At 35.3% G+C, this 23854-nt stretch overlaps 1 protein-coding gene across 9 annotated transcripts in view; it reads right to left on the minus strand.

Annotated features, from left to right (window-relative positions):
• Positions 1–10080: 10080 nt before the first annotated feature.
• Positions 10081–23854, minus strand: part of LOC149821761 (polyribonucleotide nucleotidyltransferase 2, mitochondrial-like) — a 122372-nt gene continuing 108598 nt past the window's right edge. For all 9 annotated transcript variants that reach the window (XM_089980103.1, XM_089980104.1, XM_089980105.1 and 6 more), the window contains 4 exons: positions 15497–15582; positions 13708–13851; positions 12554–13285; positions 10081–10505 (listed from right to left, as the gene is read on the minus strand). In XM_089980103.1, the coding sequence (XP_089836229.1) occupies positions 10407–10505; positions 12554–13285; positions 13708–13851; positions 15497–15582 (1061 nt within the window). In that variant the 3' untranslated portion in view covers positions 10081–10406. The remainder of the gene's footprint in view (positions 10506–12553; positions 13286–13707; positions 13852–15496; positions 15583–23854) is intronic.

Genomic DNA, 23854 nt, shown 5'->3' on the forward strand with positions numbered 1-23854 from the left:
ATAACCGTTGATCGGTTAAATTCAAATATGACCTCTGATCTGCCCTCTGCTGTTGTTTGGTAACGTGGGTTTCGGGAGGAAAGAGAGGAAACCAACTTGCTATGATCACTCCCCACCTGTGTCTATTTAAGGGGGAGGAGATCTACCAACAGGGGCTACGCTTGTCTGGTAGGAGCAGCTAGTGCACGTCACCTTGTGTTGGGAACGTTGTGAGTTCAAATCCCAATGGTATCATTGTATAACTGGTAGGAGTCTGCCTAACCCCAGCTTGCCTTTCAAAAAAAAAAAGAGGGAAGAGATCTAGCAACCATGTCTACACGCACACTGTGATGAGTCTTGTGGGCATCTAGTTTTGGTTGCCATCTCTCTCTCTCTCTCTCTCTCTCTCTCTCTCTCTCTCTCTCTCTCTCTCTCTCACACACACACACACACACACACACACACACACAAAAGCAATGGCTTCCTCATGGCGAGCCTTGTTGCCACTACTACTGCTAATGGCACCACTGTTCTTTACCTCAGCTGGTGCCATCGTGGTCCTTACAGATGTGGCCAATGGAAGCTCACCCATGCTACATTGTATGGTGGCACCGATGGCTCGGGGATTATGGATTTGTACATAAAATATATCCATATAAACTTGTTTATTCAACACCTTTTGAAAGTGTTTGTGCCAAATTTTTCTTGGTTGGTGCATTTAGTGTTTGCTCTATGTTTTAAGTTGAGAATATTTTTATGGCAAAACCAAAATTCCGGAATTTCTTAGATTTCTTTGAGTTTCCTACTATATATTAGTAGGAAAAACTGCAAGTTTCAATGATTTTGGACCATTTTGGAAAATAGATTTGGATGCGATACCTGACTGTGGGCTGGCTTAAAGCTTTCAAGTTGGAGGTAGAGAGTTTGTTACTCAGGGTTCACGGCCTTTACTGCAAAGCCTAAACCAAATGAAAAAATATCACTGGTGGGCAAGGGGGAGTACTCTGAGTTTTATGCTGAGAACACCAACTCAGGTCTATGGTCAACATGACACCTATCGAACCAGAGCAGGATACCCAAACAATATCAGTGGTTTCTCCATGCTAAGAAAAAAGAAGAGATACTACTGGGCCTACCTACTTCATGCATAACTTGGATTTGGAGTTTGGGACAATCGTTCATAGGCATAAAGCACAAAGGGAAACTCAAGTAGGTAAAGCTTGCTTTATAATTGCTTCTTATATCCATTGTTCAAGTGAGTGTTCATTCCCATGTGTCTGAACCCTGAACTCTCTATGTTCTGCTATGGTGCTATTTCTGATGGACAAGTTCGCCTGTACCTTAGTTTTTTTAATTGTGAAGGGAAATGATGCATTTCCTAGCATCAGACTTTTGCAGAAACAAAAAAAAAACATACTAATATAGTTAGCTTTGACATCATGGGAAATGTGATCAACTTCAATAAGGACCAGTGTATCAACTTCATATAGTTATATGAAATGTAAGTTGATAAACACCAGCTCATCCGAGATCCTAACTGAAAGGTACATTTAGCAGTAGCTTTGTCATTAGCCATGTTGTGAGCTCTCTCTCTCTCTCTCTCTCTATCTCTATCTCTCTATCTATCTATCTATCTATCTATCTATATATATATATATATATATATATATATATATATATATATATATATATATATATATATATAAAAGGAAACCTCCCAAACCTACCCAATAAGAAACATTTATTGGATTTTCGGTATTTTTTTGAAATTCTGACCTTACAGGAGTTTTCAGCATGATTGATTTACTAAGATATTGAAAAATCATTGCAAAAAACAAACTATTTGCGAGGATGAGCAATCAAACAAGTCACCATCGATGGCAATATTGAAAAATCATTTCAAAAAAACAAAAACAAAAGAGAACAATGTTTGATTTAGCTGTTAAATTAACAAAAAAAAACACCGTTTGATTCGCCGTTAAACAAAAGGGAACACTGTGCTTATCAAAAAAAGATGTTGTCGATGACTCAACAATGATGAAGTGCCACATATGAATAGTTGCCATAAGAGTAGCAAGTTGAGACTGGTTGGAGACAAAAGACAAAAAAAGCCCTAGATTATGTGAAAATAAGTAGGCTGGGGACCATAGCAAATTTATATATGATTCAATAAATCCAAAAAATTAAGCAATACCACATATTTGTCATAAATTCACAAATACTTAAGTACAATATTTGTGACCTAAGGAGATTCACAAATACGTTTATGCAAGATCATGAAGTACATGCAAATAAGTAAGATATTTGTGAATTTGTAGTTTCTGGTGTTTCACACATATATTTATGAGAATTCGTGAAGTATATGCGAAAAATAGGATATTTGCAATTGGAGTTTTGCAAATATATTTATGTGAAATACTGACGTATATGCGAAAATATTGGATATTCATAATTTTGGTGGTTTCATTTTCACAAAAAATCCGCAAATAAATTTATGTGAGTTTGTGAGGTTCACATAAAAAAAATTGCGATTTTGGATTTAAGTGTGTGTTTGCACTAGCCAACCGGTAGTACAATTCTATCACAATAAGGCATCAATTCACAGTTGCAAAGAGTAAAAGGGTCCTAGCGATGTTGGATATTTGCAAGTTTGGACACCGGGAGAAGTATCATAAATTTGTAGGGTTTTTGGAGAATCATGTCAAATTATTCATACAATCATTTTCCAAAAAAAGAAAGGGATATGATTAACCTTATAGAGTTCAATACTTATATAATGTTTTTTTTGGTATTTGCTTGCTTCTAATTTCCACTTCACCTACATGGTAGTTGTTGTTGTCACCAACCTCCATCCTTGGCTCTTGACATTCATAATGGGAAGAATCATCCTGGGGTACTTCATCAGGATTCAGATGGATTTTCGATGGCTTTAAACTGAAAGAAGGCATTGATGGTAAACTAAGTGAGCAACTTGTGAATAAGCTCGGTTTGGCTCATTACAAACTTGTTTATGATCGGTCTGTACAACTGGTGAGTCAAGCCACAAGCAACTTGTTTAGCTTAAACGAGTCGAGCCCGGACATATGGTGTAACATTTGGAAAATTTCAGTATTTTTTTCACTTAATTAATATGAATATTTAAATGAATTTCATATATGGGTCAATAGTTCTAAAGGTGGAAACGACTCTTTATAGCCAAGATTCATACTGGACTATATTTTAGTTCATAATTCAAACCTTACATACAAAAAATTTAAGTGGTTCCATCCACACTTAAATAATAGTATATAACAAAATAAACATACAATGCAAAAATAACTTGAATTTCAGAAGAATTGTAATTCAAGTTGAATTACGGTTTGAATTGAAGTTTTAAAAAGACAATTTAATTAAAATCGCTTTACTGGTGTCGTTCCAGTAAATTAGGTAAATAAAATGAATTTTATATTGTATCTTATCCAATTGTATATGATCCAACACAATTAAATTAGATCGGATCCAATTACATTGGATATGAGGAAAATCCAAAATTTAATTCAAGATTCCTATTGGATCTTGGGTTGATCCAAATTAGGATAGAAATCAAACTAAACCACGAGTTATTTTAAACCTGAGGTTAGTGGGTCGTCCCCTGGTGGGACCCACTTATCAAAAAAATCGAATTCTTTTTAATGGTGTGTGGGGAAATAAAGAAAATTTGTGGTTTTAGCAAATGGATTAATTCCACACAATTTTTAGAGATGATGACTAAAGAAGAAGAACGTATAAAGAGAGGTCAACAAAAAGAAAAAGGAAAGAAAACAAGAACTTATTAAGTAATTTGATTTTCAAAATTTTCCCCCACACAAGAAAGGAAAGAGAGTGTCGACCCCTTATTTCCATTTTTTTATGGAGGCTAATTCAATTAACATCTTATATCTTATATAACATAAGATATACCTTAGGAAAGAGTAAAATAATGTTATAAAAATTAAGTGAAATCTTAAAAATTTAAGAGGAATCTCACTCATTTTTTTAGAGAGAAATTTGGAAAGAAACTTTTATCATTGAATGATATTTTGACAAAAAAATTGAATGTATGCTCTAAGGTGACGCCCTCACCTTGAGAAGAATTTAAAATGCTAAGAAGTATTACCATTTTCCACTTACCATTCTATCTCTTCTCCTTTCTCCCATACAATAGACCTCACATTCTCTCTCTATCTCACATGTCCCTCATTTTCTCCTTCACACCTTAGAGAAGCCATAAAGGCGGTGCAAAGGAGAAGGAATAGAGGAGCCAAAACGAAGTGAGGACTGCATAGTCAAGTATTGATTCATCCAAAAAGTAGGGTACATGATCTCTCTATACATGTGCATAGTGCCATAGGGGCATGTATAGGTGTAGATCATCTAATTAGATGAAAAAAAAAATTTGTATGCGACTGCTATCAGCCTTAGTTAAGGTGAACGCAACCTATGTCTATATTATTTAGTTTTCTATGTATTTGTGTGTATGATTAAGCATGAAAATTTTATCTCAGCATACATATATGATTATATAGCATATATAATTGTTGTTTAGTATGAAAAATGCTTTTCAGCATGTAGATCTTATCATACAACATGTGAAATTTCATTCAAGAATGTAGATAACATATTATCAAGCATGAAAAAAATATTTAATCATGTAGATCTGATCACACGACATGTAAATATGTTATACAACATATGAAATTTCATTCAAGTATATAGATCTGATCATATAACATGCACACATATTATCAAGCATGAAAACAAATATTTAATCATGTCTGATTACACGACATGTAAATATGTCATACAACATGTGAAATTTTATTCAATCATGTAGATATGATAATACATCATGTAGATATGATCATATAGCAGGCATACGTATTATCAAGCATGAAAAAATATTTAATCATATTAATTTGCTCACCTAAATGTCGTACAATATGTGAAATTTCATTCAAGCATGTAGATCTGATCATACAACATGTGTAAGTGTACTCAAGCATGAAAAAAATTATTTAAGCATGTAGACTTGATTACACGACATATGAATTTGTTATCTATCCTATAAAATCTTTGTTAAGTATATAGATTTGTTCTTATAGAATGCAAACCTAATCATACACATATATATTTGTCATCAAGCATGAAAAAAATTTATTTAAGCATGTAGACTTGATTACACGACATATAAATCTGTTATCTATCATGTAAAATCTTAGTTAAGTATATAGATATGATCATATAGCATGCAAAACTGATCATACATATATATATTTGTCATCAAGCATGAAAAAAATTTGGTTAAGCATGTAGATCTAATCACCCGACATATGAATCTGTCATATATAATGTAAATTCTCATTTAATCTTGTAGATCTGATCATACGACTTATAGATACAACATACATACATGTTAGCAAGCATGTAAAATGTAATTAAGCTTGTAGATCGAATTATGCAGCAGCTATGCATAATATTAAGTATGAGCAAAATTAAATATTCATGTAGGACTGATCATATAACATACAAGTGTGTGCTTATGAATATGCAAATGCATACAAGTGTGTATTTGTAAATCTACAAATGCATACCATTGTGTGCTTATGAATCTACAAATGCACATGAGTGCGTGTTTATGAATCTGCCAATGTATACGAGTGTATGTTTTTATGAATCCGCAAATGCATACGAATGTATGCTCATGAATCTGCAACCGCATACGAGTGTATGCTCTTGAATCTACAATTTTTTACGTAGTTCAATTTTGTTAATATCAAATTTGTAAATGGCTACTTATCGAGTGCTGAAATTTTGATCGTCATTTCAGACTTGACGGTCAGAGTGTACTGTCACATTCGGGGGTTTCACCAACCCGAGCTGGGCACACTGGATGCCTCAGTTACGGCAGGTAGTGCAGCTACCTGCTGGGCACTTGCACAGTTCAGGGCAGCAGGTCATCTGCTGGCCAGCTGTGAAGTGCACGACCTTGGCATGCTGGTTGAGCATGACAGGTCTGTGCCATATCAGTTGTTGTGATTGAGCAGCAGGCTCCACCTGCTTATGGGAGAAGCCAATGCACATCACCTTGTATTGGGACTTTGTAGTTTCAAAACCCAATGACACAATTGTTTAACTGGTAGGGGTCTGCCTAACCCTGGCTTACCTTTCAAAAAGAAAGAAAAAAATTGTATATATGGGCTGAACTGGTTTTCTACTGTACACTTTCACTAGCATACTGGAGCACATGTGCCGTACATATGTATAGGCACAATAATTGCATATTTTTAGTTGTTTCATCTCGCATTAAAAAAATAACTTACAAATCATTTTGGTAAGTGAATAGTTCTCATGCATGTGTTGTATATTTGCCATGTGAACCAAGAAAATTATGTCTATAGTATCTTGCCTCGCTTGTGGTTTGGTTGACGAATGTGCATGTCCCGATTATTGTTCAAGAACTACTTTATGTTGTTGATAAATATTTGCAGGGACAATGTTGTGCGAAGTGCTAAACACACATTTTTGCAGAACCTGTGTGGTGTCGTATAATCAATAGTGCAAACAAATTTTTATGTGGTATGTCACAATTGGATCGTGAGACATATACCTGTGTAGTTACCCTGAATTGGGTATGCATAAAGAGAAACAAGGGTTACGATATGCATACCCAAAATTTTAAAATTAAGTTCTTTTGCACAGGTTCTCGGCTCGTGTATGAGCCTTCGATTTTCACAGAAAATAGGGATGGTGCCTTATAAGCATCAAGTTTTGAGGTTGTGCATATACCTAGATTACTCGAGTGCAAGTTGGGGTTTTCTATTTAATCCTTGAGGTGCTATGATTCACACCAAGAAATCAATTAATAATTGCACACATAACCTAAGATATGGGGTGTTGGATATACTTGAAAGACGATATATGTTATCGGACTACCTTAAGTTATGAGATTCTGAGTATACTTGAAAAACAATATAAGTTATTAATTTTCCAAGGTTCTGGGTACATTTGAAAGATGGTGTATGTTACCAGACCCATAGTTTACCTTGGAAAGGGTAGTACCAACTTTGTATAACATTACTGTTGTTGTGAGAGCTAGACATCTCTACCGATCCTCGATCCTCGAAGTTAGGGAGTCAGGATTACAAATGTATCTTAGGTAGTAGATCTATAGCTTCTACAGAAGTTTTCGGGATGCATCATATTTCTAGTTTATGTCATTAGGGAGTACTCTCTCAGTCACGGACCGTCCCCTCTGGGTACCCATACAGCTAGTCACACCGGATATTAATAACAAACCCCCGTGTGGTCTCAGTTTGCTATGATGTCTAAGCCTGTGCGTATCCACAAAGTGAGTTAAAAAAACTTGAATTTATCTTTGTGGTTTGATATACCTGTTTCATTTATTGTCATGGTTATGTTGCATAATGCTATGATTCAATTTTAATTTGCTTGTTATTCAGAGTTGTTCTTTTATGCCATGCACTATGATAAATGCAATAATGAACTACATGTGATCTCAATGAACCATAGATTTTAGATAGAAATATTCAGCTGCACATATATTTGTTCACATGACACCGTGCACATTCATACTTATGTTGTGTTTCCTACTCATACTTTTCAAGAAGTGAATGATAGTCTTTGGAGTGATTGCAGATATCAATGTGGGTAGTGCCATAAAACCATATTTTCTTAAAGATGTCATGTTTGAACTCTAATTTAAATTTACTCGTTTAATAATTCTTAGACTTGATTATTTATGGGTTGTAATAACTATTTAGAATGATGTTTTATTTCCATATGGATGAAAATTTTTCTCGAATGTTTGTAACTCGCTCAAGATATCCACTCTGATTAGTATTAAGTAATTCCGTTATGATTTAAAAAAAAATCTGTAAATTTTTTAGTAGATATTTTGGGGCATTACGTATGGTGTTCAGCTTGGCTTTGCTTGGCTCAGCTCACCAGAGATCTTATGGACAAAAAATTCTACTTATTTTATGTGAAAGAAGAATGCATGAAAAATATATGTAAGATGTGAACTATTAAGTGTAACATATATATATATATATATAGTTAATCTACCATTAAACTGGTTGGGTTTAACATTAGATGGATTCAACATTATGAAAATGACTAAAACACTACAAAAATGGTATTTTTGAAAATGCAAGATTATTTTTCCAAAAATAATATCATATATGGCTGGTCACCTCCACGTAGACATGCAGCCTAAAAAATATCCTCATGACATATCTTCCCTATTCTCCCCACACCCAAGTTAGGCCAACCAATCCTTCTAGTCCTACTTCAAGTTTATTCAGTGATTTTTTATTTCTAATAAAGTCACAAAAGATTTGATTTTTTTTAAAATCCATTATGATTCTAATTTTAGAATAAAAAAAGATGTTGAAGCTAGCTATATATATATATATATATATATATAGAGAGAGAGAGAGAGAGAGAGAGAGATGAACCTGAGGATGCAGACGTAACCAAAACAAATGGGTCCGATCTCTGTATATATATAGAAGGTGGCACTCCAACGACCAACTCCCTCTATTCTCCTTTACGGATAAAGGTTCTAACTCGTCGTTACGGATGTCAATGGGTCGAGTTTGGTTTGGAACCACGTAGAACCAGACCCAAACCTGATTTGAGATGATGGCACTGGGTCCAGACTTGGGTCTAATTGGACCCAGCATAAGAGAAACCATATGAGGATCCTATAAGGATTACATGAACCAGATGCGGTAAAATAATATTTTTTATCATTTTTACATTGAAAATTTGCTGATCTTAATTGGTACTCGGATCGGGCCTGGGTCTGGTATGAAATTTCACAAACCATACACAGCTCCATATATTAATCGGACCCTTTGGGTCCGACCCAGATTCTAATCAGTCCTTATTTATCACTAGACCCTATAGAGTTTGGTACGGGTCGGGGCCGGGTCAAACCCCCATTGACACCCCTAATTTTGGCATATGCCAGAAAATCTTTTAAAAGGTGGGGACATAGGGCTGGGTCAGGCTGCATGTACGTCTCCAGACCCGTTAGTCCAGGCTGCATGTGTGGGTCCAGACCCAGTTAATCCACAGAACGATACTGAGAAGTCAGTTAAATGGCCTGATCTCAAATTAGGGAAGAAAATTATTGGACCCAGTGTTAAAGCGCATGTATAGGGGTGTCAACGTGTCAGATCCGGTTCGTGTCTGAACCCAGATCTGACTTTGAGGTGCGGGTAGGGGGTCTAGACTCGGGTATGATCGTATCCACCATAAGAAATACCATCCCCAGATTCTATAAGGATACATGAACCAGATCTGGTTCATACCCGATAAAATAATATTTTTTTATTTTACATTGAAAAATCACGTATCTTAATCGGAACTAGGGTCAGACCCAAGTCTAATAATTGAATCCTTTAGATCCAACCTGGATTCCCAATTGGACCGCCTTCTTTATCATCAAACCCTCACCCTATAGGATTTCACATGTAATGGGTACGGGTCAAGCTCAACCCAATTGACACCTCTACTTATGTAAAAATGCCTGGATTTCAGGTCAGGTTCTAATGGCCGAGTCCCAACTCTGATTCAAATTAGTACCCCCATATTGTCAGAACCGAGCAGTACATAAACGAAAGGAAAAATCGGTTAGATAAAGAACAAACATGAAGGGCTCTGCTTGGACCCAGATTGATATTGGGTAAAACAAATATGTTTGAACCCAGATACCGATCGAGCTTACGACAAACCAATTACCATTGACTTTATATTACAAACTACTCTTAGATTCTAAGTGTGTTTTTACTTAAATGCATTTCAAGCCTTCCTACCTATTAAATCAATCATACCTACATTTGATTTGCCAAATCATGTGTTCTCTAATTATTTTGTTAGGCAAATAATTCGAATTGAACAGCCCACAAGGGCTTCACACACCTGACTATTTTAAGCTGAAGGAGGTCAAGAGTTCAATCCCAGAGGTGTGCGTCCTTTGCCACAAAACATCCTTCTTTGACCATGAGAGAGAGAGAGAGAGAGAGAGAGAGAGAGAGAGAGAGATATGCAAACAAGTTGAAGACCATAAAATTAACATCTTATTAAGCTTTCTCACCAAAAATGGGACTGAGACCCTTTAATGAAAGAGCTGAGTTCAAGTTGAGGACTACTATATAAGGGTGACATTTTCTGAAGCCAGATCGTTTTCAATGCTGACATCAATAAAACCTATTAGGACGAAGACAGCCGGTATGAACATGTACTCAATCGCTCTTTACTATGAAATGAGCATCAGTTGGGGTTAGTCAAGGTGGTGCAGGAAATCCAAGAAAGTCACGAAGCTCCCCCCCCCCCGCTGCAATTCTCACATGATAAAGCCTTCTTTCTTATCCAAACGCTCGTTACTCCAATAAAGACAGTACTGGAATTCCCTTAGCGGAGAAACTTGAGCACCTGACGAGCACATTTTCACCAATTTGGAAATCCCTCCTGCTGGATGTCTGAAAGCATAACGGAAGCAAGATGACGCGTTAGGAAAATACCCTGAATAATCACATGCATGCGCAAGCAAATGCCTAGGAACACATTTTTAAAACACTATAACACATATATGAATTATATAAAGATTCAAAAAAGTTCAAATTAGCCAATACTCGTGATCAAGGAAGAACAAAGTGTAATTAACCAGAAAGTTCTCATATGGACATACACATTAATGTAAGAGAGGGGCTACCTGTACCTGCTGCTCAAGCACATGAAAGCACCCAGTACTCAAATACATGCTAATATTTAAACTTCACATCATAAAATGAGAGGCAAGTTCCATATATTTAATTTGACTACCAATGACCTTAGAAATGCACCAAATGATAGTGTACTAGAATACCTAAGAATTGAAAAAAGTGAACCAATTTCAGTTTCGCACATTAAAGTTTAGTATATTTATACAAAATCTTCAAATTTGCAAGGAAAGATACTACACATTAAAATTTATCATATTTTTAGTACATATTTATTAAAATGTCTGAATTTGCACGAATATATACAGAGAGAGAGAGAGAGGACAAAATTGAGTATTTAGTAAAATAAGTTTGGAATGAAATATCATAAGTAGCTGCTTTCTCATCACTTCACAATTTTTTAGGGAAAAATAGAATATGTAGATTTTAAAATAACATTGGAATGTACACCCTAAAGCCTAGTACAAATTGTCAACTCTGAAAAATGTTGTTCTAAAGATGATTTCACTAATGTTTTAAAATCTGCCAATTCAACTCGTTTGACTCATTCATTTACTGGGTTAACCCAGTGAACAGACTCCATAACCAGCAAAACCAGGCAAGGCCCGGCCACAAGTTAAACCGTGAACCAGCTGAGTCAAGCAGAGTCACATTTTGACTCAGCCAAGTCAAACTGGGCTCTGCTAGTATATATACTTACATACACACACACACACACATATATTATAATATATATACACACATATATATGCTAAATTTGATAATTTATTTTACAAGTGCTTCCTTAATTGTGATGTTACTAATTGGTATCTTTAATATGTGAAGTTTAATACTCTTTTTATTGATTTTTTGTTTGATCATTGTTATTGATAGTTAGTCATGATGTATGTCAAACAATGTACAGTTAAGATAGTTTGTTCAGTTTCTTATTATTCAATGAGTCAATGTAACTTAATTGCAGCTTGACAAGATGTTATCTGACTTATTTCTTGACTTTACAAGTAATCATGTCATTTTGTAGCTCTCTTGATATGTATGCATTGAATAATGCACTATTCCTATATAAATTAAAAGTTAACAAAACCCAGCCAAGTGAATGAGTTGACCCACCCGAGACATGAGTCAAATCACAGACAAGTCTATTCCTAAATCACTGGGTTTTCGAACACTGGACCTCACCCGGGAATTTATATGTATCAATAATGATAGATACAAGAAAATATTCACAAGTTTATTCTTTCAATTTTCAACTTATTCATGGTTCAGAAAAGAAAAATGTGACTGAATTAAGGCTAATGACTAGGCAAACCATCACTGATCACGTTATCTACTTTAAAAGAACGACTTGACATTCATCTTACTCTGAAAAGCACCTACGAACCTGATGTTAATTTCAGCCTTTTAGTACCACAAAAAATGAGTGTTCTATTTTTCAATCTATAAAGAACTGAAATTACATGAAGCTTTTATGCACAACATGACATTGAACCTAAAGTAACCAACAAAACCAACTACAGAAAGTCATGCTCATTTCACAAACAAAATATTCCATGATTAACAGGGTGCATTACAATGTGTCAACTACCAATCCTATATTCTTGCAATGCAGTTGCCTCAGCCTTATATATTTCATTTACATGTCTTGGAACACCTCAATGAAAATTATATTTGCATAGAGAACAAAACTAGTTAAAACCAAATGTTTACGGTATTAATAGAGAACTCTGGAGAAGAAATCTAAAAGATCTCTGCATAGCCAAGTCAGAAAAAAGGTTCGTTAGAACGGAATAAATTGATTCTTCAAATACCTCAAAGCGGTACATTCCACGAACCCCACATCCCAGCTGAAGTACCAGGCCATGCACACGGATCTGTTCAACTTTCGCTGTAAACTTGTCCCCAATCCTTACTGAATTTGGATTAATCGCTTTAAGGGCTGCAGGTTGTGGAACCTCTGCTGATTGCATTTGACCGTCTGTAACACATCCATGCTGGCTTTCATTAACAGTTTTTAATTTTCTGTCCTTGTACTCATTGGCTTTGAAAATGGGGCTATTATTGCCAGCAAAGAGTTGAGCATCTGAAAATGATGAGCGATTGTCTATATTGGACTGAGTTGCTCTCGACTTTGTATCATATTCTTTCTCTGTTTTTAGCTTGGGAAATATGGTTTTTCTCTTCCTGTTTGGCTTAGGCAATTGAGGCCCCAAGTTGTCACGCTGGTTGCATTCCTCCACACTTTGAATTACTACCGATGGAGATGAATACAAATTGACAGGATCATCCTCATATTTACTCGAGGATGACCCAGCTAGAAGATAATCATCTTGTTGGCACTTCAACTTGCTATTTTCAGATAATATACTTGGCATTTCATCCAAAGGTATCTCAGACTTTTCAACAACCAAATTATGTGATTGAGACTTAGGTTGGGGTAAAGTAGCCTTTAAAGATAAATTAATGTTACCCCTTAAGTCTTGTTCAATGCACTTCACTAAAAGCTCTTGTCCAAGTGACACTACATCTGCAACTCGAGATACCTGGCATTGAAAAGGAAAAAAGGAAAGACATATTACATTTTCAGAACACAGGCACTTCAAGACATCAAATAAACAAAGATCAATTAACCTCATGAAGCCTATATCTAACAATATTGTGTGGATTATGGCAAGAGCATGTTCATCACTTCAAAAACCTATGTCAAGTAGCCATAAGCAATTCATCCAAGCCAGCACTGGCTCAACACAACTGATGAAAGCAATAATTTGCTCAAACTAATTGAATCAAAACAAGAGTCTTCTTTGGATGAAATATTCATGAAAATGCACTAGGAAAACAGAGATTTTATTTACTATCTAGGGAAAAGAGATTTTATTTACTATCCCAAGAAAGAAATGGAGTTGAGAACTTAGGAATCTCAGTATAAAATAAATACTGATAGGCCTTCCATGCCTTCACTTGCCTGCTGGTGCGATAACTCAGAAATATGTAGAAGGCCTTGTTGACCACCATTAAATTCCACAAAAGCACCATAGTTTTGGATTGCTACTACAATTCCTCTATAAATGCTACCAACTTTAATTTCGGGTACAACTAAAAGATCAATCTGCAAAACAAATTGTTAATCAGCTGTATGCTCTAAAAAAACAAATTCATCCCGCAACATACACTACATGTGGTGTTTCATGCATGAATGCATATCTTTATGTGTTGCATGTCTTATTTCAAGGATAACATACATGAACAATCAAAGTTAAAGAATCAGAACTGAAGGCAACATCTCCTACCAAGAGAGACATTGTGCACACAGACATTCATGTGAGAGAGCTGGATCTGATACGAACGTGTGGAGATTTGAAAAAACCTGAACGGGAATTGAGATTTCTGATCGTTCTAAGGATAGATTCTGCTCCATCAGAATTGGCAATTGGACAAGAAGGATCTGAGTGATGATGAATTGTAATCATCTTCATCATCAGTGTGAGAGAGAGAGAGAAAAAACTACCTCAATAATTTTCAACAAAAATTAATGCAAGCTAGATCTGTAATTTATTTTAGTTAGAAACAATTCTTGGCAGGCTGCTTCCAGAATCCATTTTTTCTTAATTAAAATAGATTACTAATTATCTTATTGTGAATTGATTTTCTAATTGATTAAAACTTATGATCTTGACTGAGTTACTCAAGCAAATGATGCAAGTGTTATTATTTTCAATAATTCTCAACCAAGATCAACATTAACTTTTTATGTGTTATTTGACACAGATATTTTAAAATATTTTAGTATAATAAAATCACAGCCCAAAATCTAGTCTCCCATTGTCATCACAATCAAATCGTAGTTAAAATTAAATTAGTTAACTTCTAGACTAGCAGACTTTCTTGCTTCTCCCAATTAAGTAATCACCTGAGATATAATCCTAATCCTCCCCTAGGCCTTTGTTGTACCCTAAAAAATGAATAAAGGAGGGTTGTGTGTCCGGAAATTTTAAAAAATGAATAAAGGAGGGGATAAGATAAAAAGGAAAGGGTCGCCCACCGCCTCATCGCCTCTCTCTTGGAAAATGGCCTTTCAAATGGAACAAAAAATCCAACATTAGAATAATACTTTCCAATCTAATGGTGAGTAATTAATAAAAGGCAACCAAAATCCAACATCTTCATGAAGAAACAAAGTATTAAAATAAAGACAATCAAAAGCGAGGTGATATAAAATTTGAGTGCCCTATAAAATCATTTATGAAAATCATGGACAACGAGCAAAAAAAGACTGCAGATGATCAAATAGTATGGACTTCAATGATGGGAACTTCAAGGCAAATGGGGTTACAAGAACTTAGCAGAGCTGTATAGTGGACTAAAGCAAGTTAATTAAGCAAAAGATACCAATGTAACGCATCATTAAGACTTTTCTGATAGTGCCTTGCTTGATAAAGCCATCAATTTATCATTTCTAAGACATAGTTATGGTTTATCCTTATGCAGATATTTCAGCAGAATTCATCATCTCCAATACTGACAGATCATTATCCTTCAATGAGATCAGAACATGCTTCTTGCTGTGTCAAGAACTTTTTCATTGTGTTAAAACTTAGAAAACCATAAGTAGCATCAAGAATTCCTTTATTGAGTGAGCATCAATAGTCAGCTTCTATACAGAAAAGGTAATTGAGTTGAACAAAATCAGCAACAAGCAAATACAGGAAATTCAGCCTATGATAGAGAATAACAAATAGAAACTGAAACTGAACCTTCTCTTGAGCTTTCTCCATAATTGCTTGATTGTTTGCAATAATAGTGATTTTTCCATCATCATCATTGACGTCGATATGTGCACCTACAGGTGAAGCACATTATAGAAAAAATTAGTAAAATATGTACACATCACATGCATGCAAACATGACCTTGCACACGCATACATGCATGCACACACAGTCATGAGTGTGCATATGTATTCTGAATTACTGATCTTGAAGATAAAATGAAACAACAGATAACTTTTATGTTCCCAAAGCATGAAATTGCACGTTGAACACCACATTGAGATTCTTCAAATAAGTAAATCAGCTGATAAAAGATGTAGAATTTGATGAAAAGTCTATGGATAAACAAATCCTCTAACAAGCATCCAGTTAGCATCATAAAAAAACAAACTCAAACAAAATGACATGTAACATAAAAGCATCGTGTGGATACCCAATGAAGTAGAAAAGCCTGATAGCTAATTATCAAATCAGAAATGATGGATTGTTCTCCCATTCTTTTGCCAATATTCAAATCCAGCCTTTTGTCAATTAATCATAGAACACATAAAAGGGAAAACATGAATAGGATGACATAAAAATTATTAGCCTTATAACTCTATGCAATGACATGATAGTTCGAAGATATGTGAATCAGTTCTATATGATAGAAATGTATCATCATTAGACAAGTTATATATGTTAGAGAAAAAGAGTCATATGACACGAATTTCTGAGGAGGTCTACTATTCTTAGAGGATCACCTAAGTTGTGTTTCTTCAACTTGATCTTCTAAGGAAATGTCATGAGGGTATCTATCTAAAGCATTTTGATGTTCATTCCCCTCACGCCGAGTATATACATGAATATCATTAGAATCCTCATTGTGAGAATCATCAATTGAATGTGACAAATCATCATTTTGATGTGGATTGTCATTACAAGTATGATCACAAAATAAATCACTTTTAGACTTATTTCTAGGTAATAAGTCGAATAGAAAAGAGTAATCAATCTCTTCTTTAGATTTTTGAATTTCAAAACTATTTTATTATTCAAGAAAGAATACATTTTTTGAGACATAAAGTTTATTGTTTTGTACATCATAACACCTGTAACCTTTTTTATTTTCACCATAGCCAATAAAAACACATTCAAGAGCTTTTGGTGATAATTTATCTTGTCCTTGAAAGAGAACAAAGCACTTACAACAAAAACTCTCAACCTTTTAAAATCCAAAGATATTTTGAACAATTTCTCAAAAGGGGAAACATTTTTGAAAGATGAGGAAGGCATACGATTTATAAGATAAGTCGCGGTAAGAATAACTTCGGACAAAAAAAAATTTGGAATATTTTTAGAAACAAGAAGAGTCCTTGTTGTTTCAATGAGATGCCTATGTTTCCTCTCGGCAAGACCATTTTGTTGAAGAGTTTTTGGACAAGATCTTTGATGTACAATGTCGTTTAGTTTAAGATAGTTTTTAATTTTTTTTGACATGTATTCTCCTCCAGAATCGGATTTAAAAATAGCTATGTTGCTTTGAAATTGATTTTGAATAAGAGTGTGAAATTATTTAAAATTAGAAAAGACATCAAATTTGTTTTTAATAAAATACACCCATGTGTATCTAGAAAAGTCATCAATAAAGACAACATAATAGGAATAACCTCTATTAGACTTAATGGGTTCTTATCCCCATACATCGGAATGCACTAATTCAAACGGTCTTTTGAAAACAAAATTACTATGTGAATACGGAAGCGAATGCATTTTTTCAATGATACAATCATTGCAAGTAAATGTTTTTTCATTTCAAAAATTTTCCAAAAATGAAAAAGGCACAACATGAAAATACTAGGATGACCAAGCCTTTTGTGCCAAGTCTCAATATCTTTAGATTGAACATTATTACAAAAAGATTTGGATGACAGACAAAAAATCCATGTAGTATAGTGTAATGAAGTATGCGGAAATGTAAAACAAGAATGCTAATGCATTTACAATGTCCAATAATAGACAAGCACTAAGGCACAAGAGAGAGATAAGAGAAGCCCACTATGGGACAATACAAAAGGCCTTTTGAAAGGCTACACACATAAAAAAATATGAAAGCTTTATTGTAAAGGAGCTTAAAAGCTTAACAATATATGGGGGAGTGACCCCTATTTATACAAGAAAAAGGAGCACAAGAGGGGGGCATAAGGGGTACCCATAGTGTCATTGGGAGCCTCCAACCATCATATTTATGACCGTTGGGGGTCCCAACGACTCTATGTGGGACCCCCTTATGATGTAGTAAAAAAGGTTTAAAAAAAAGGAAAAATAAAATTCTTTGTTTTGCCCATAAACTTTTTCAAGGCTTCCCATTCCTTATTGAGACTCGGTTTTGACAAAGAGATGCATTCTGAGTCATGTAGAAAGAGGCACCCGAATCAAGAATTCAAGATGACATACCTGGAATTGATGAGAACATGGCTCCGGAGGTGAAAGGAGTGGAAGAATTGATTCTCATGAATTGTTGGAGAGTTTCGGTAAGTTGTGCAATGAAGTCTTTGATATCTCCATCTCCCTTTGATTCTTCGTATGAATTGCTTGGACACTCTCCAACGGAAGCCACCTTTCTTTTGATCTTAGGACAATCCTGTTGAAGATGACCTGGTTCATTACAATGGTCGAAAACAATTTTTCTTCCACCACCATTTTTATTTTTCCAAAAAATGAGGTGATGTATATGTTTTCATATTGTTTCTCGGTCTTGATACTGCATGGACCTCATCAATATCTTTCTTTAAAGCCAAGCAAGTTTCTTCTTGGTACAAATCGGCTAAAATTTCACTAAGAGTAGAAGCCCTATGAAAAAAAGACCCTCTTAGTTCAAATTCGGGACGAAGCCCATGAATAAATTGAAAAAACCTCTCGCTTTTCATTTGCTCTTGCCTCATGACAATAGCGCTTCCTTTCTATTGTGGTTCGAGAAGGGCAAGTTCATCCCATAACGAGGATAGAGCACCATAGCAGTCTCTAGTGCTTACATCCCCTTGTTTAGTTTCTCTTTTTTTTTTTTTTTGCAAAAAGAAATGCCTAGCAAGGTCTTTTTTAGTGTACATACCTTTCATAAAGAACCAAGCTGCATTTGCTTTCTTGAATTTTGCAAGATTGGCGCATATTTTGAGCTTCACGTTGTTCATAAACCATGTCAATATCTTGGCATGCTTGCTTTCACAATCTTCCATTTTAGATCAATATTCTTGAATGGCTTTGGCCTTCTCTTTTTCATTCAAGGCCTTTTCTTCATTTCCCTCCTTATTTGTAAGCTTCAAATGTGGTTCCGGAATTGTTCTACATACATAACCCCAAAGTTTTTTTACCTTTGAGATTATTTTTCATAGTGTCCGCCTATATCCTATAATTTGTTCTATTCAACTTGAACGAAAGATCGATCTTTGAGTCTTTGTCGGTCATCTTGGAGGAGTTTGATGAAGAGCAAAAAAATGACGCTTTAAAAATTACTCAAACGTGAGTAGTACTCCAATGGTACTTTCACAACCAAGGCTTTGATACCATGTCACGAAACGCTAAGGAGAAAATATAATGTCACTAAGTGACAAGTAAACGTACAAGCACACAAACAATACGCCACTAATGGGCAAGAATACAACAAGCCACAAACTAGCGATTTACGATCATAACATGAGAGAGAGAGCAAAAAACATGAGAAGTATTATTAAGAGGAGCTTCAAGAAGCTTAGAGAATACATGGGCAATGCCCCTTATTTATAGACAAAATGGGACCTAAGGAGGGGCTCCCATAGAGACATTGGAGCCCCTCCAACAATCTTATTTATGACCGTTGGAGGGGTCCAACGACTCTATGGTGGACCCCTCGTATGATGTAATAAAAAAGAATAAAAAAGGAAAAAGCATATTCAAATGAATATGTGTGTTACATGTAAAGACTATTTTACCCCTAGTGGATATTACAAAATATATATATATATATATATGAATTACAATTTAACATAAACCTCTTCACTTTGTAAAAAATAATGAGAATGAAAAAAATTCCAAGGACTGAAAAAAGTCAAAGTGATAAAAGAAGTGATCATGAATACAAGAAGGATGGCAAAATAATGTCATCATTGCTATGAACATCAAGTCTTTTTGCCGAAAAAGAAAAAAGAAAGAAAATAAAAAAGATGATAAAAGGGTGGCTTCGGTGGGACCATCCTCTGAAAAAAATGCTCTAAACGACTTCAAATGCATCGGCTCTTTATCCTTGGTACAACTCATAGAGGCACTACAACCAATGTTCAAAAATCAAACTTCTTCCTTCTCGGGGGAAGGCCATATCCACAAGTGGTGACCCTGATAAGACTTCTTGGATCCTTGACTCCGGTGCTTCTTTCTATATGACTTCAAATGAGTCTCATATTATCCGAATGTCATACTAACTCAAATAATTCTTATGTTTCAACCATCGATAGAACTTCCTAAAAAATTAAAAGTTTTGGGGTTTTTAAAAACAACAAACCTTCTTTATACCAAATATTAGAGTAGTACCAAAATTGAATTTAAACCTCTTATCCGTTTCTCAAATTCTGGATCATAGATGTAAAATTTTGTTTTCATCTAATGATTGTTTAATATAAGATCTTCAGTATGGAAAGTCGATTGGGCGAAGCCATAGAAGAGGAGATCTCTATGTTATGGACAATCTTGAGTTATCAAAAGATTGTAATTTTGTGGAAAAGAAAAATATATAAAATTGGCACAAAAGACTAGGACATCCTAGAATGTGCAAATTACATTTGTCTCCATTTCTTACAAGCTATAAAGAAAAAGATTTTGTTTATCAAGATTGCATCGTTGGTAAAATGAAATCTTTACCCTTTAGGCCAAGACATTTTATATTTAAAAATCCATTTGAGTTGGTACATTCGAATGTATGGGGACCAACTCCGATTGTATTCAAAGGAGTATCTTATTATGTTGCGTTTGCGGATGATTATAGTAGACACTCTTGGATATATTTTCTCAAATACAAATCCGAAGTATTTGATTGTTTTAAAAAAATTTATTGTTATACAAAGACTCAATTTAAAACCAATATTAAAATCTTTAGAACCGATCTCGGAGGAGAATTTATGTCAAAAGAGTTTAAAAATTATCTTGACTTACATGGGATTATTCATTAAAGATCTTATCCTTATACTCCTCTATAAAACCGACTAGCAGAAAGGAAGCATAAACATATTGTTGAGACCACTAGAACACTTCTTATATCAAGAAATGTTCCAAAAGTGTTATGGGTCGAAGCCGCTCTTACGACTGTTTATTTGATAAATAGAATGCCTTAAAAAAACATTGATAACATTTCTCCTATTGAAATATTATTTAAAACATCTCCCGATTATAAAAGATTGAGTCTTTGGTTGTAAATGTTTTGTCATTACCAACAAAAACGACAAACTTTCTCCAAAAGCAATTCCTTCTATTTTTCTAGGCTATGCCAAAAATGAAAAGGGATATAGATGCTATGCCATTAAAAGGAACAAATTATATGTTTCAAGAAATGCTACTTTTCTTAAAAACGAAAATGGGTTCGGTAAAGAGAAAACTCAAGAGCATTGTGACTATTCATTTCTTTTCGACAACTTCAATAAACCTAAAAGTTGTGATAACATTCATGATGTGCATGAGAGCGACAATGAGAACACTTATTATGCACATGGGAATGTGATGAGGGTCTTGATTGATGGTATAGACCTATCTCTTAATGAAATTCAAACTTATACTCAACGTACCGAAGACCATCCACCACGTGCTTTAGAAAGATATTTCAAAAATCAAGATATAGATTCTCCTAGTGTTAGAAATTTCAAAGGCTGCTAGTAGATTCGTATTCTATGATTCTTTTGAACCTAGGTATAGATCCTGTTTAATGGCTATGCACTCATATATAGAACCAACATCTTACCATGATGCTAAAAATCATCAAGAATAGATTAAGGCGATGAATTAAAAGCTTTATAAAAGGCAAAAACTTGAGAAATTCAAAAATTACCTAAAAAAGAAAAACTATAAGACATAGATGGGTCTATAAGATAAAAATTAAAAATGATGGGACATTAAAAAAAATATAAAGTTAGGTTAGTAACCAAAGGATATAGTCAAGAATATGGGATAGGCTATGACGAGACATTTGCTCCAGTCACTCGAATGACCATTATTAGAACTCTTATTTCTATAACATCAATTAAAAAATGATCAGTCTTTCAAATGGATGTAAAATATTTTTTTGAATGGTAATCTTAACGAAGAAGTTTACATGGATTCTCCACCAAATTTAAGTTTAGTACATGAAAAAATTCTTCGGTTACGAAAAAGATTGTATGGTTTAAAGCAAGCCCCCAAGGCTTGGTATGATCGGTTCAGTAGTGTGATGACACAACTTCACTTTAAATCTTGTTATACTGATACTTCATTGTTTGTTAAGTCTTCTAATGCAGGAATGGTAATATTACTTCATTACGTTGATGATATGATTATCATAGTAAGTGACAAGCAGGGAGTTAATCATATCAAAGATGTATTCAAAGATAACTTTGATATGACAGATCTTGGTTTCTTACAATATTTTCTTAGAATAGAAGTGACTTACTCACTGTGTGGTTATTTTTTGTCGCAGACTAAGTATGCAGCAAAAATTATAGAACGATCAGGACTCTCAGATAAAAAACGAGTTGATACTCCAGAGGTCATAAATGCAAAAATTAATAAAGATGATGGAGAACCTCTGAAGGATCCAACTCCATATAGACAAATGATTAGAGCTTTGTCTTATCTCTCTATTACTTGTATTGATATTTCTCATGCTATTCATTCTATCTGTTGAAGCAAAATAATGTATCATGACAACAACTATCTTTGAGTTAGTATGGTTGAGACAATTATTAGAAGATTTAGGAGTTCACATTGCAAAACAATTAAGATTATATTGTGACAACAAGAGCACAGTATACATTGCAAGCAATCATACATTTCATGAAAAGATCAAACACATTGAAATGGATTGCCACTACGCTGGTGAAGAATTTCTGAAGAAGACCATCATGTTGCCTTATGTTTCATCTGAGTATCAACTGGAAGATTTCTTCACTAAAGTGCTTCCGTCACTTAGGTTTCAGTTCCTACTTGGCAAACTCTCAGCTGTTACACCGTGAGTTTGAAGGGGGTTGCCAAGATTAGCCTTGTAATATATATATATATATATATATATATATATATATATATATATATATATATATATATATATATATACCAGAATACCCATCAAGGGCATTCCAATCATTTTACAGTGTAATAGGCATTAGCCTAAGTCACACTGACTCGGCTAAAAGGCCGACGCACCCGCGTCGCCCATACCCGACACGGGTGCAGCTTTGGACTCGGGTTGGACACAGTCAACTAAGTGTCAGACTCAGTCAACGCACCGAGGCCGAGTCTGTCCACATTTTGGACTCGATCAACTTTGACTGAGTCTATTTTTGTCCATTTATATATATATATATATTGTCAACTTTGACCGGTCAACTTATTGCTTAAAAATTTACAATCTTATTATTGATATTTATATATATATATAGTCGTGTCCCCGTGTCCAAAAATTTTGAAATTGCTCCGTACCCGCACCCATGTGACATAGGCGTCAGCCCATTAGGGGCTGAATGTGTATTTTTATTTTCTTTACTTTTTTGGTTTTTGTTTTGATGTGACTGGGCAGCTCCAACTAGCTGTTGGAGCTACTCCCAACGGTGACCCCTTTGACTCCCTTGTATTATTCATAGGCTAAGTCACAGGGACTCGGCAAAGCAGGTGCCGCACCCGCGTCGACACGACGTGAGTGCACATGCGGCACCGGGTGCGGTCAACACGAACCTGGCTGCAGTCAACGCACCCAGGGTCATTTTTGTCCACGTTTAGAACGTTAAAAAAACCGATGAAAAAGAGGATTATGGAAAAAACAATTTTTTGCCCTAATCTCTCCTCTCCTCTCCCGACGCCACCTCCTAGGCTCCTCCTCTCCCTCGTCGTAGGTACGTACCCTCTGGCTCCCTCTGGCTCTCTTCTTGTGTCGGTAGGGGAGAGGCCGAGCCCCACCCTGCGCCCTCTCGCTCTCTTGTTGAGTCAGCAGGGGAGGGGCCGAGCCTCCCCTGCTCCCTCTGATTTTTGCAGGGGAGGGGTCGAGCCCCCCCCCCTCCTTCCCTTCTTGCTCTCTTGTTGGGTCGACGGGGAGGGCCGAGCCCCCCCTCCCCCCTCTCTCGCTCTCTTGTTGGGTCTGCAGTGGAGGGGTTGAGCCCCCC

This window comes from Nuphar pumila, chromosome 11, assembly GCF_984573655.1.
Source record: "Nuphar pumila chromosome 11, dmNupPumi1.hap1.1, whole genome shotgun sequence".
NCBI lineage: Eukaryota > Viridiplantae > Streptophyta > Magnoliopsida > Nymphaeales > Nymphaeaceae > Nuphar > Nuphar pumila.